Here is a 13760-nt window from a genome sequence, read left to right as displayed (position 1 = left end):
TGCACCTTTATGGCGATATCTCGAAACGGCGTCCACCTAGGGAACTAAGGATCACTCTTTTCAAAATACTCATTAACAGCTTTCATTTGATACCCATATCGTACATACATATTCTAGAGTCACCCCTGGTCCACCTTTATGGGGATTTCTCGAAAAGGCGTTCACCTATAGAACTAAAGCCCATTCCCTTTTAAAATACTCATTATCACCTTTCATTTGATACCCATATCGTACAAACACATTCTAGAGTCAGCCCTGGTCCACCTTTATGGCAATATCCCTAAATGGCGTCCATCCATAGAACTATGGCCTACTCTCTCTTAAAATACTCTTTAATACCTTCCATTTGATACACATGTCATACAACCACATTCCAGGGTTACCCTAGGTTCATTTTCCTACATGGTGATTTTCCTTATTTTGTCTCCATAGCTCTCAACTGAGTATGTAATGTTCGGTTACACCCGAACTTAGCCTTCCTTACTTGTTTTTTTTTAACTTTGAAAAGACTCCGAACACCATTCCTTCATTATATGACATTCGACTGCCTAGTCCACTGCCTTCCACTCTATTCGCAACATAACCTCTATTTAAGTTGCCAAACTATATAGTAAACAATGCTTGTGTTGGTGTTAGGCGATTGGAATAGAGAGTGAACATAAAACTTTACAGTTCCTGTGTGTTGTGGGAACATAATTCGCTAAATAAGAAGCATTTATTTAAATAATAATTTAAAAGGATGTGAAACTATTTTTTTTAATAAAAATTGACCACCACGGCAGTAAATAATTATAATTGGTGTTGGTTACATTTTGCTTTTACCATCTTTTGACAATCTCTATGCCAGTGAAATGAAAAAATTAAATCAGCTGATGAGATGAACCAACCATATAATTGAGCCATTGTCGCTGCAAATTAAAACATCGAGTATGCGGTTTTTTTCTGGATTCACGCTCCCGGATCCAAAAAGCGTCATTTGATACACCTCTTTATTATTTTGCATATGTATAAAGAGTGTTAAGGGCCAATTAATGGTGACTTCTAACCATAAAACCATAACCAGATAAAACAGCTGATCGAACTTAATGGAAATCAATTTTATTGATTAATGGTGCCATACCATAACGCTAACGCCATAACCATACCATAGCCGAACAATTGGTTTTTGGTTTCTCGCCATATCCATAACCTAAAAATATTTGAATTGGTGAATTTAATAACTTTTTTTAGATTTTATTTATTGTTTTGGATACGTTATACTAAGAGACTTATTTTTGTGTAATATGTTTGTGATTTTTTGCGTTTTCTTCATTTTTATGAAATTTTCACGATTTTTAGGTTAAAGGGCGAATTAATGGTGACTTTTAAACATAAAACCATAACCAGATAAAACAGCTGATCGAACCTACCTTATGGAAATCAATGTAATTGATTAATGGTGACATACCATAACGCTAACGCTATAGCCATACCATAGCCAACTAATTGGTTTTTGGTTTCTTGCCATATCCATAACCTAAAAATATTTGAGTTTGTGAATTTAATAACTTTTTGTATATTTTATTCGTTGTTTTGGATACGTTATGACTAAGAGACTAATTTTTTGTGGAATATGTTTGTAATTTTTTGCATATTCTTATTTTTTACGAAATTTTCAAGATTTTTAGGTTAAGGCACCCGTTGGCGCAGCTTATCAAATAAGTAAAAATTTGTAGTTTTTCTTAGATAAATGTATTTTGTATAATGTGGTAACACTAACAGTCAATTGGTTGAAAAGAAAATGTTAAGCAAAAAGTTGTAAAATTTATATATGGCAATGTCCTAAAATAATTGGTCCGTTATGGCAGGCATTAATTTGCAAAATATTTTCCCGGCATTCGTGGCTGACATTTCGGAGATATCACACAAAAGTGTAAGTAGAGATCATAATTGTATTTATTCGTTATTAAAGTTAATAATTCGTGCAGGAAATAAAACATTTCATCATCAAAGAATGTGTGGATGGTTTTATTTGCCCCAAGGCAAGAATCGGAACAATAGCACTATTAATCGATCACATTGGATATGGGTATGGTTACGATTATGGCGTTAGTGTTAAGGAAATTTAATTGACCCTTAAGGAAGTTTAATTGACACTTTATATTTTCTTATAGAATTACCAATAAGGTTGTCATGCTTACGATAAAATCTCCAAATGATGTTTTTCTTCTGTAAATTGATCACAGTGCAAAACTTTGTTGCCGCTATTTCCAAGGCGAATCCATACCAGGTAGCGGCAATGCGAATTCAACCAATTCGCCGTGCAGAAGAATTTCAAGTAAAAGAAAATTTTCAATGATTTCGATTACCTGACATATTAAAGTACAAGGCTTTGTATGGTAAATTATCAAGAAGAAGCAATCAGCTGTTGGGATAACACCACCTCTACTGAATTCGCCTTGGCTATTTCGTTTATTTACTTCGTATGCAAGGCGAATTCAGTAGAGGTGGTGCCAAGGCGAATCCATACCACAAGGCGAATCTATACCAGGTGGTGTTCAATCAATTCGCCGTGCAGATGAATGAAAAAAAAAATTTTCATAGGTTCGATTAACTGACATTTTGTTCTACAAGGCCTTTTATGGAAAATTATCAAGAAGAAGCAATCAGCTGACGCAAGGCGAATCTATACCAGGTGGTGGCAAAGCGAATTCAATCAAATCGCCGTGCAGAAGAATGTCAAGTGTTATGGAATCGCATTTACGGTGGAAGCAGTAAGGAAGGCGGTCGGCATGATGTGGTGGTGCACAGTGGCTAGTCATTGTCGGCTGGGGCGGGTCCTTGCCAACCTTACTGTTCCTGTTAAAGCTGTCAAATTCAAAAAAAAACCTGACAGAAGCGCAGAGACCGACTCAAAACGCTTATCAATACAAAATAAACGACATCCGGTCGAACCGGATGCCACGGACAGACCGTTAAATTCAAAACTTAAAAATTCAAAAAACTAACGCAAAAAAATGTTACAGAACCGGACATGGCCGGTTACTAACGCTGAAAATGGAAAAAAACGCTGAAAATTAACATGCATAAAGGAAAATGGCCGAATATATATAGGGGGCGCCGGGGGTGGTGTTGCGACGCCCGGTGCTGATCCCACCCTCAAAAACCATGGCCACCGACGCACCTGTATTTCGGTGGCCCCTTACCTGATAACCCTACGTGCATTCTAAATGAGCCAGAACACCAGAATTCCCATTTTATTTACAAATTTTATTCAATACTCATTTCTATTAACGTATGTATGCTACAAAAAAAAATACGATAGTGCAGGTTTCTTAACCAGGGCTACAGCATAGGCTCCAAAGCCAAAAAAAGGCTGCTTATAGCATCGTCCCAAGACAAATTCAGAACGAGAAAAAAAATGTTGAACTATGAATAGCTATTTACACTATGAAAATGTATGTAAGTGTGTGTAGTGTATAAAGTGAGAGAAAAAAAAATGATCCAACAGTTCACACTTTATTGGGCCGAAATCGAAAACGAAATCTAATATGAATACTTAAGTCTGGCTAAGCTTGTTCTGTTGGGGGGTTCTTTTCTTTTCTCTTACTTTTGCTCGTAATATTTCAAGTTATACATATATTTATGTCTCCCCCTTTTTTTTTGATAAGCGTTATAAACGCTTTGTTTGGAAAAAAAAATATGTAATTAAATGTACTTATGTATAGTAAATATACTAGATACAAAGTAAGAATTTGGTTGAATACCCTTTTTTTTTCATTCACAAAACACCTTTTAGGGCTATAAAGTTTGGATACAAATTCCGATAATTGGGGCTTTCTTACAAAATTATTATGTTGTTGTAGTAGAACGTATTTTTGAGTGTAACAAAATATCAATTTGGTATAATGGCATAGTATAATGATAATAATATGTAATATGTACTAAGAAAATTTGTTATAAAAGCAATAAAGATGAAATTGTTATAGCACTATGTACTATATGCACGTATATTATTTTCTTCTGGTTGTTCGAACGATATTGCCAGCAATAGTGATTCATATGTGTATATATATATATTGTATTTGTATGATATAAGAAAAGAAAGTTTAAATCTTCTAGCCAGTTCGTGCATAATCGACCAATGGCTGTGGTCGCAAATTTTTTTTTTCTAACAATTTATGGTTGAGCTCCAAAAATGGATCGCTAAAACGTTTCACGTGATGAAGACGGATTATTATGAATAAAATTTATAGAGCTAACTTCAATCATTTTAAAGCAACAAAATATATTATTAAAATGTTATAAAAAAAATGTATGCCCTTTGTTGTAAAGCTAACAATTTCAAATATTCAATAATAAAATTTGACGAATGTATAAAACTCTCTAAGTACTGCTTAGAAGTTTCTTTTAACTATTTATATCTAAGGTTATACTTTGCTGGTACTTACATAGCCGCCAGATTACGTACCATGGGCCTCTGCCGGCGTGGTTACTGGTGATGTTGTTGTTGATGGTGAAGGTGTCGCTGTTGTCGGTTATGGCGCGCTGTGTTGGTACTGTTGGTGGTTGTTGCGCTCTGGTCCGAGGTAAATGAGTGAACCTGGTGGCGATAAAACTTCGTGCTGACCTTTACGAGCCGGATGACTTGGCCATTTTGACGTTAGTTGTATTACGCGGCAGCGTACTGCTGGCCCTGGAGGCGGAGGTGTCGTCGGACGCTTTTCCGCAGGTGGTAGTGTTCTTCGTAAACGTAGAGGAAGGGGTTTATCTCACTAGGTGTGACTGTGAACGCCGACCTACTTCAACTGGATCTTGGGTCAACACAACACATCCGGGGTAAGGTTTATTACCACCCAAAATTAGACGCGTAGAAACGAGATTTGTCGGAATGAACGGTTTCGGTACTTTGCGCTATCGACTCCTTCCTAGTTTCTGGGCATTTACCTGTTTACGCGCACAGCCGGCGAGGATGTTTTGTGATTAGTTGAGTATCGTTGGGGAGGCGCAGTTGAAGTGAGCAATAAAGTTACTGAAGCAGTATATTAACTGAGCTTGACGCCTTTGCTGTTGAAGTTGTGTCCCTAAGTGTTATATGATCCCTTATGTATAATTGCAGGACCGCCAAAAATTTTGCTCAAGCAATTTACCAACCTTCCTCCTTTTTTTCTTGCCGGAACAAAGAGGATAAATATAATAAGAGCCGTCACTCGTTATTTTTTAGGCATTTACTCGATGTAAACTGTGAGGTAGTCGCTACTTTTGTTTTATGAGGGACATTTTTGAATTGCCTTCCATTTATCCATGCCGTGTTGTCACTTTATGCAAAGGTGTTTTTGGGAAAGAGAATTAAATAATTAATTAAATACAGTCGGAAAAATAAACACAAATACCCCATGAAAATGTATAGAAGACATTTATAAACATCACGCCCAAAAAAAAGTAGCGACTACCTCATAGTTTACATCGAGTAAATGCCTAAAAAATAACGAGTGACGGCTCTTATTTTATTTATCCTCTTTGGCCGGAAACTCATGGCAATTTTCGCTAGTGATGGCCGGTCTGTTTTTTCTTGTTTTTCGATAATTTTTATCGTAACTTTCGGTGTGTTCGCGCGAAAAAGTGGATCGTAGCCGTAGACCGTAGCAGCAGACCGTAACACAAGTCAAAAGAAAATTTTCATAGATTTCGATTAACTGACATTTTGTTGTACAAGACTTTGTATGGAAAATTATCAAGAAGAAGCAATCAGCTATTGGGATAACACCACCTCTACAGAATTCGGCTTGCTTGTACATTGTTTACTATATAGTTTGGCAGCTTAAGTAGAGGTTATGTTGCGAATAGAGTGGAAGGCAGTGGACTAGGCAGTCGAATGTCATATAATGAAGGAATGGTGTTCGGAGATTTTTCAAAGTTAAAAAAAAAAATGATAAAGGCTTTAATATAAATAAAACTATTGTTTTAATAACGACAAAAAACCCCCTTATATTCTGTATACATAAATTTGTAAGGATTATCTCACTTTAAAATTTGAATTAAATAATCTAAAGTTTTGTTTTGAAACTGAATCGAGAACTGTGCGTGTGAATGTGCGAATTTTCACGGATCAGCTGTTAGTTGCGCTACTTGGTAAAATTTACAATGTGCTTGTACGTCTTACGCTTCGCTTTTTCACACAGCTGACAAATTAGGAGGAAATTTACAACGATAGTTCATTTTTCATTAATTTAATTGTTTGTGAGAGAAAATTAGAATAAAAGACACCAATTCAACATATACTGTGAGAAAATGGCCGACTACGAACTTATGACCGAGCCCTCGCAATCCCAATCCTGGTGGCGCATCGGAGCTCTTATGGCACTCTACATGTTTACAACAATATTTGTATTCCTTTTGTGGAATTCTGCATACGATAACATATATTATCCACCCGATGTGCAGAGTAAGTAAAGCATAATTACATTTATGTTGGAAATTAAACATTTTACATTACAGCTGTACCCGAATTCTGGTATCGCCGTGCCAATCTATATGCCAATAGCGTGCATGAGAGCACACTTTCACATGACTTTCGATTGACCAAAAACCAGACAGCGCGTATAAAGTTACAGCATAATGCTTATCCACAAGATGGTGTACTAAATTATGGCCAGCAGCAACAGACGCAACAAAAAATGAAACCTAGTGCACCACAATTGGTAAAGAATGCGCCACCCACAATGAGTACAGCGCCAGAAATGCGTTTAGTTTGCTATTACACAGTACCCGAGGAAAATAATGAATTCGATGACTTGCGTTTGGCAAATGTAAATGCTGAACTTTGTACGCATATTAATGTGGGTATGGTTAGTGTAAATAATGGACAATTGATTATAACCGATAAAATGCGTCGTATTCTATCGCAAGACGTTACTGTATTGCGTACAATCAATCCAGCATTAAAGATGCTTCTGTGGGTAGGAGGTGGAGCTAATAGCGATGGCTTTCCAGCAATGGTAAAAAATCATACCACACGTAAAATCTTTGTACATTCGTTGAAGCAAACGTTGGCTATGTATAAATTAGATGGAATTGATGTGGATTGGGAATTCCCCAGTGCTTATAATAAAGAGCGTCAACATTTTTCACAGCTTATATATGAAATACGTCAGGAGTATAGACGCGAGAGGCGCGATTATATGCTGACAGTAGCTGCAGCTGCACCCGAAGGTATTGCGCTATTCGCTTATGATGTTCAGATGTTAAATGAGTATGTGGACTATGTGAGCTTGATGACGTATGACTACCATTTTTACTCGCACGGTACGCCATTTACAGGTAATTGTGTTGTGTGTTCGTAGTCTAAGTGGTTCTGAGGGCCTCAACATTTTCGGACAATGTCTCTTATCATTACTAAAACAACAACAGGTCCCTTCGCTTCCCAAGGTAGCCGGTTCTATGTAACGGAGCGACTTGGAATTTTTTTCCCGACCAAGGGATGTCATTTCAATGTAGTCCCATTTAATTTGTTGCGTCCCTCCCACAAATGGTCATCCTCTCAGCAGATCCTTGCAGCGGGACTGCGCCATATTCTCCTGCTCCGGGAAGGTAGCGAACCCAATCCGGAACCTATACCTGATCCTGGCCCAGAGAAATTGTTTTGCTTCGTTTGCGGGAAAATAATCTTTTTTTTGGGACGGTTACAGTGTTGTCAGTGTGTCACGTGTAAGGAATGGTTACACCGGACGGGATGTTCAGGGCTAGCCCCAAAACCCGGCGTCCTCGTAACTTTTACAAATCTTTTGAGGCATCATTCTGCTTCCCTGCTTCACTGCAAATTTGCGTCTTGCCAATCATCAGCATGGTTGTTGTTGTAGCAATGCTCGCCCCACCTAATAGCCGCGACCGATCACAAATTGTCATCAATATCCTCTAACGGGAGTCCAAGGAAACTTGCCGTTTCAACAGGGGTTGACCATAAGGAAAGGGGTGTTAGAGGCGTTGGTTCCACATTACAATTGAAGAGATGGTTGGTGTCATGTGGGGACGCATTGTAAGCGGGGCATACATTTTGTATGTCGGGGTTGATTCTGGATAGGTAAGAGTTTAACCTGTTACAGTATCCACAACGAAGTTGAGCAAGAGTGACACGCGTTTCCCTGGGGAGTATGTGTTCCTCTTCCGCGAGTTTTGGATAATTTTCGTTAAGTACTGGATTCACCGGGCAATTCCCGACATAAAGGTCCAACGCCTGTTTATGGAGTTCACCAAGGACCTGCTTGTGTTTTTTGACTTCATACGGCTGTGTTCTCAGGTGCCGCATTTCCTCAAAATGCTTACGGAGATGACTCCTTAAGCCCCTAGGCGGTGCTGGTTCATCAATCAGATGTCTGTTGGGATGCCCAGGTTTCTGGGTATTCAACAGGAACTGTTTGGTCAGCATCTCATTTCTCTCCCTGATGGGGAGTATTCTCGCCTCATTATGCAGATGGTGTTCTGGGGACATAAGAAGACAGCCCGTGGCGATTCTGAGAGCAGTATTTTGGCAGGCCTGTAGTTTCTTCCAGTGGGTGATTTTTAGGCTTGGCGACCATATGGGTGACGCGTAGCACGTAATCGGCTGGCTAATTGCTTTGTATGTAGTCATGAGCGTTTCTTTATCTTTTCCCCAAGTACTGCCAGCGAGGGATTTGAGGATTTTGTTACGGCTCTGAATTCTCGGAACAATTGCGGCTGCGTGCTCACCAAAATGTAGATCCTGATCAAACGTCACACCCAAGATTTTGGGGTGTAGGACAGTCGGTAGCGTAGTGCCATCGACGTGGATGCTCAAAATGGTCGACATTTGGGACGTCCATGTTGTAAATAAGGTCGCGGAAGATTTAGTCGGAGATAATGCCAGGTTTCGCGAGGTGAAAAAACTGGAGAGATCAGGGAGGTAGCCGTTTATTTTATTGCATAGCTCATCGATCTTTGGACCTGGGCCTGTGGCCATTATTGTGCAGTCATCGGCGTAGGAAACGATTGTGACTCCTTCCGGTGGTGAAGGTAGCGTAGATATGTAGAAATTAAACAAAAGTGGGGATAGGACACCACCCTGTGGCACCCCTTGTTTAATTCTCCTTGGTTTTGATGTTTCGTTTCTAAATTGCACCGATGCCTGCCGACCACCCAGATAATTTGCGGTCCACCTTTTAAGACATGGGGGAAGGGTAGACCCTTCCAGGTCTTGCAGTAACGAGACATGGTTGACCGTATCAAAAGCTTTTGATAGGTCTAGCGCTACGAGTACTGTTCTATGGTGGGGGTATTGATTTAAACCGCAATTTATCTGGGTGCTAATGGCATTTAGCGCGGTGGTAGTGCTATGGAGTTTTCTGAAGCCATGCTGATGAGGGGCTAGCTGCAAATTTGCTTGGAAATAAGGAAGCAAAATGGCTTCAAGCGTTTTTGCCACTGGCGATAGGAGCGATTCGGACGATACGACTCACCTATGTTAGCTGGTTTCCCAGGCTTTAGTAGCGGGACCACCTTGGCCATTTTCCATTTCTCAGGTATGACAAAGGTGGAAAGAGACAGGTTGAAGACATGCGCTAAATATTTGAAACCCTCTTTCCCTAGGCTTTTAAGCATCGGCATGGCTATGCCGTCTGGGCCCACTGCTTTGGATGGTTTAGCACGACCAATGGCGTCCTCAACCTCTTTAGCGGTGATGGTGATTGGTGACGCTCTGAATTTGTGTTTATGTGCGTGTCTATTGGCTCTCCGTCTATCTTTTTCGACCGTAGGATGCATTATATATTGTCGGCAGAAAGCGCTCGCGCATTTTTTCGCGTCCGACAGTACTTTGTCGCCAAAGGCGATGGAAACTTTGTCTTTGTGCTTAGTCGGATTCGATAGGGACTTTACGGTGGACCAAAGTTTACCCACAGCGGTAGAGAGGTTACAACCTCTTAGGTCATCAGCATGGTATTCAGAAACTACATATTTCTCAGGATTTTTAGTAGAACTTTGGAACATTGAAATAATAATTCGCTCTATTATCTTTACCTATTTTTTTTTTGTAGGACTCAATGCTCCGCTATATGCACGCCCGAATGAGCGCTCTATACTCGGCACTTTAAATATAAATTATTCCGTCAATTGGTGGTTGGCTAATGGTTTGGATCGTAAAAAACTAGTTGTGGGTCTACCAACATATGGACATTCCTTTACGTAAGTCTATTTTTAAAGCAAATGTATACAATTAGAGTCCCCAAGCAAGATAACATGTGATTTAATTTACAGTTTAGTAAGCGCTTTGAATAATGGGATTAACGCTCCTGCTGAAGGTGTTGGACGTTGCGGAAATTTAGGTTTCACATCCTACTCCGAACTTTGTTGGTTCAATACACACAATATTGTAGTACATCAAACATATGATCAATCAACTTGTTCTCCATATCTTAGCAGTGGTACTGAATGGATTTCATATGAAAATGAAACAAGTATCGCTTGTAAAGCGCTCTATGTCAAGGCACACCAATTGGGTGGTGCTATGATATTTTCATTGAATACAGATGATACTAAAGGCTATTGTCCACGAGCTTACAAAGCCAGATTTCCGCTTGTTGAGACGGTCAGATCAATTTTATTTGGCAAAAGCTGAAGCGTTAACGTTTGAATGTGTTTATTGTGTAGTTTAAGCAGATTCATTGTTATATGCAACGTGATATGGAATTCCAAAGAGCACACAAATACATGTATATGTACGCTTGGGGCGTTGGGTTGGTATAATCTAACGCCTATTTCAGTTTAAGTATCATATAAGACTTCAATGATTGTAAGTAGTTGTAATTACATAGCAAATTTAAGATGTTTTAAGTAGTAAAAGACATCATTTGCGCCCAGCAAACATTTGCACAGTATCTTCATATATAAGTGCTATTCAAGCTTATATGATGCATAAAAGTAGACTTATTAAGGACGACGATATATTATGAAGACGATTGTTTGCTGGAGCCCATTTATTTTAATTCTCAAATAAATATAATAACATGTGATTTAAATCTTAAATACTTTATTTTTTTTTTATTACACAGATGCGTGAACACAACAATTACTTTGTCCAAGAGACTTTTGGTATATCAAAGTGCTCTGTTAGCGTATCCAAATGCTCATTGAATTTTTCGACACGCTCCTTATGTGTTGTTGATGCGCGTTCCATGATGCGTTTGTTGCGCTGTAAATTTTAAAATATAAAATTTTTTTCGTATATAATCTTGACATCACTCACCATCTTTTCCTGCTGCTGCTTAAAAGCCAATTCCGCCTTTGTCAACTTTTGTGCTGTACTGCTTGTGACTTTATCCTCCAAGGATTCATTTACACTCGTTTGTAGTGCTTCCTTGGCACGTTCCTTGTCCTTCTCTTTATGTTTATGCTTACTTTTCTTCTTTTTATTGGCTTTGTCATCATTTTTCAGTTTTAATTTTCCTTTGGCCACAAAATCGTATGCATCCGACATGATGAAAATAGAAAAATGTAAATTAATAAAAGTTTTTTATTTAAATTAGTTTTTCTCTGTTTTGTTGTGTTTCGCCTGTTGACAATAGGGTAAATAAAAAGCTTAAAAGTACCTAAAGAAATCACGAAAAGTACAAAAATTTAGTAAGTTAACCTACAAGAAACGCTGATAGTTTTACTAATACACTCACACTTGTAATTGACAATGCTGATCCTGCGATGACGTAAACATTGATACTCAAATTTATGTATGTTCCTTTGTTCGCTCACGCATGTCCGCATGTTCCCAACGACAGCCTATAATCATGAAAAAGGACTCAAACTGGGAAAGCTTCGGACAACTGATACAGAACAAAAGAACATACAGCAGATACCATTATGCATGTGAGACAGATACATAATTCTCAACTGAATTTTATGTATGCGAGAACACTTTATCCGATTTAATCATGTTGTCACTACTGACTGTCATATGACAATCAAATGATTATCACGGTTGTTTTGTTATTTTTTAAATTCCGCCATTTTCAACCGACAAAAAGCATATAAAAAATAAGTTTAAAAAATGAAAAAGAGAGTATTTCAATGCTCCATGCTAAAAGAAAAAAATCGAAAATAATATTAAAAAATACCAAAAGCTGTCGGAAGGTATGGGGCGCACTCAAAAAATTGATTCGCGAAAAATAATAGTGGTTAGTGGTGATTCCGCATGAGGAAAGCGCTCTTCTGTTGATTTGTTATTTTCTGAATTTTAGTTGAACATTCTGAACTCGAATTCTTATAAAACTATTTATTTTAAACAAATAAAAAACACGTCTGCTTTTATCACGTACAAAATTAAAAACGTAGTGAAATAAAGTAAATAAAAAGCAAAAATCATTGTTTCATTTTTGGCGGAATATAACAATGGTCATTTATGATAGTATAACAGTCAAACCTGATATCTACAGTAAACTATCATTTATGACACTTTTTGATAGTTACAGTGTCATCACTGATCCAGGAAAAGGAATGAGAGTGAGCAGTACGGCTATATACTTAATCAGTAGGCCATGTTGGTGTATAAGAAGGAGACAAAAACTCACACGTACACAGTTGTTTACATCACATTTGCGCAAGTCCCCTTAAGTTTGTGATAGAAAGTTTGTATGAGGCGCTGATCGTTAGGTTGACATTGCTGACAATCAGATGATAGTCATATGATAGTCAGTATTCTTGTAGGGTAGTTAAAAAATGCTACTTTAGCTAATAAAAGTACGAGAAAGGTATATTACCAAAGCGAAAAAGAGTATTAAACACCACAACAGCTTGGTTAGACATTTGCCGTCATCCGGTGGCAAAATCCTGAGCCAGATAAATAATTTCAATTTGTGAACCAGATAATTTGTTAATTACTTCTTTTTAGGTTAGCAACGCGTTGACTTTGTGCTTCCTTCTGGCTTTTCGGCGGAGTTGGGAGATGCAATGCTTCACTGACCTGGAGTCAGATGGTGGTTGTGCACTCCTAACAGGAATTAGTGAAATTATAAGTGATCGCGTATTGAAATATTGGAATTTAAAACATGGCGTGGGCCACATAAAACCAACTCGCTTTACATATAACGGATCGTAACGGGACAATTTTTGCACATGGCAACAGGCCATATACTGGAAATTATAACGGAACAAATTACGGCTTATAATAGACAATTGATTGCTGAATAGTCGACTCGTGTTAAAATCTATGCAATACGCAGTGCATATCTAAATTAAATTGCGATTTTGATTGCAAAAATTTTGAATTCACTTTTTGTGAACATTTATTAATAAATTCGACAAGTTGATTATAACCTGGCGTGGTGCAATTGAAATACAAATCTCAAATTAAATTGCGAACAATGACTAAAATTGATATCAATTCGCAAGCTACTAAACGTGGTTCTGGCCTCTATGGTATTACCATTGTGTACTAGCTGTGGAAAAATAAATATTAAAAACTTTACTTGACTTTGTGACTGGCGTGGGGCCATGAAAGACCTATTGAATAGAAAATACTGTCGGAATATAACCTGGTTTTATGAGGATCTTAAGAATCCCTACCACAGAAATTATATCTCTAAAAAAAATAAGTGGAGTTTAAAGTCGCACTGAAAAACCGGCCCTAAGACGTTCAGCCATCACTTGCCTCATATAAAAGATACCTTACTAGGGTAATAATCTTGAGCAGGTGTCGAATTCTAATACGCGCCCAAAAGTGTCAAACGACGCGTCTTGACATCAGTATTAATAATCCGAAGGCGGAAAATAAAAATCAT

The 13760-nt window shown here is 38.1% G+C and overlaps 2 protein-coding genes across 3 annotated transcripts; one reads left to right on the top strand and one right to left on the bottom strand.

The window, feature by feature from the left end:
• The first annotated feature begins 6132 nt into the window (after positions 1-6132).
• On the top strand, positions 6133-11018 carry Cht11 (Chitinase 11). Of its 2 annotated transcripts, none has more exons than XM_067778638.1 (4): positions 6133-6424; positions 6478-7284; positions 10029-10176; positions 10249-11018. In XM_067778638.1, the coding sequence occupies exons 1-4, from the start codon at positions 6271-6273 to the stop codon at positions 10607-10609; spliced, it is 1470 nt and encodes a 489-aa protein (XP_067634739.1). In that variant the 5' UTR covers positions 6133-6270; the 3' UTR covers positions 10610-11018. The 2 variants fall into 2 exon arrangements, with proteins under 2 accessions (XP_067634739.1, XP_067634738.1); XM_067778637.1 differs by having other exon boundaries at positions 6478-7299.
• On the bottom strand, positions 10819-11643 carry LOC137247669 (protein FAM32A-like). Its single transcript, XM_067778640.1, has 2 exons — positions 11237-11643; positions 10819-11182 (listed from the first exon to the last, which is right to left on the bottom strand). Exons 1-2 carry the CDS (start codon positions 11465-11467, stop codon positions 11060-11062), a joined length of 354 nt encoding a protein of 117 aa, XP_067634741.1. The 5' UTR covers positions 11468-11643; the 3' UTR covers positions 10819-11059.
• Positions 11644-13760: the final 2117 nt, after the last annotated feature.

Source organism: Eurosta solidaginis, chromosome 4, assembly GCF_040869045.1.
Source record: "Eurosta solidaginis isolate ZX-2024a chromosome 4, ASM4086904v1, whole genome shotgun sequence".
NCBI lineage: Eukaryota > Metazoa > Arthropoda > Insecta > Diptera > Tephritidae > Eurosta > Eurosta solidaginis.
Note: the sequence above shows the minus strand (reverse complement) of the source record. Positions and strands in the feature narration are given on the sequence as shown.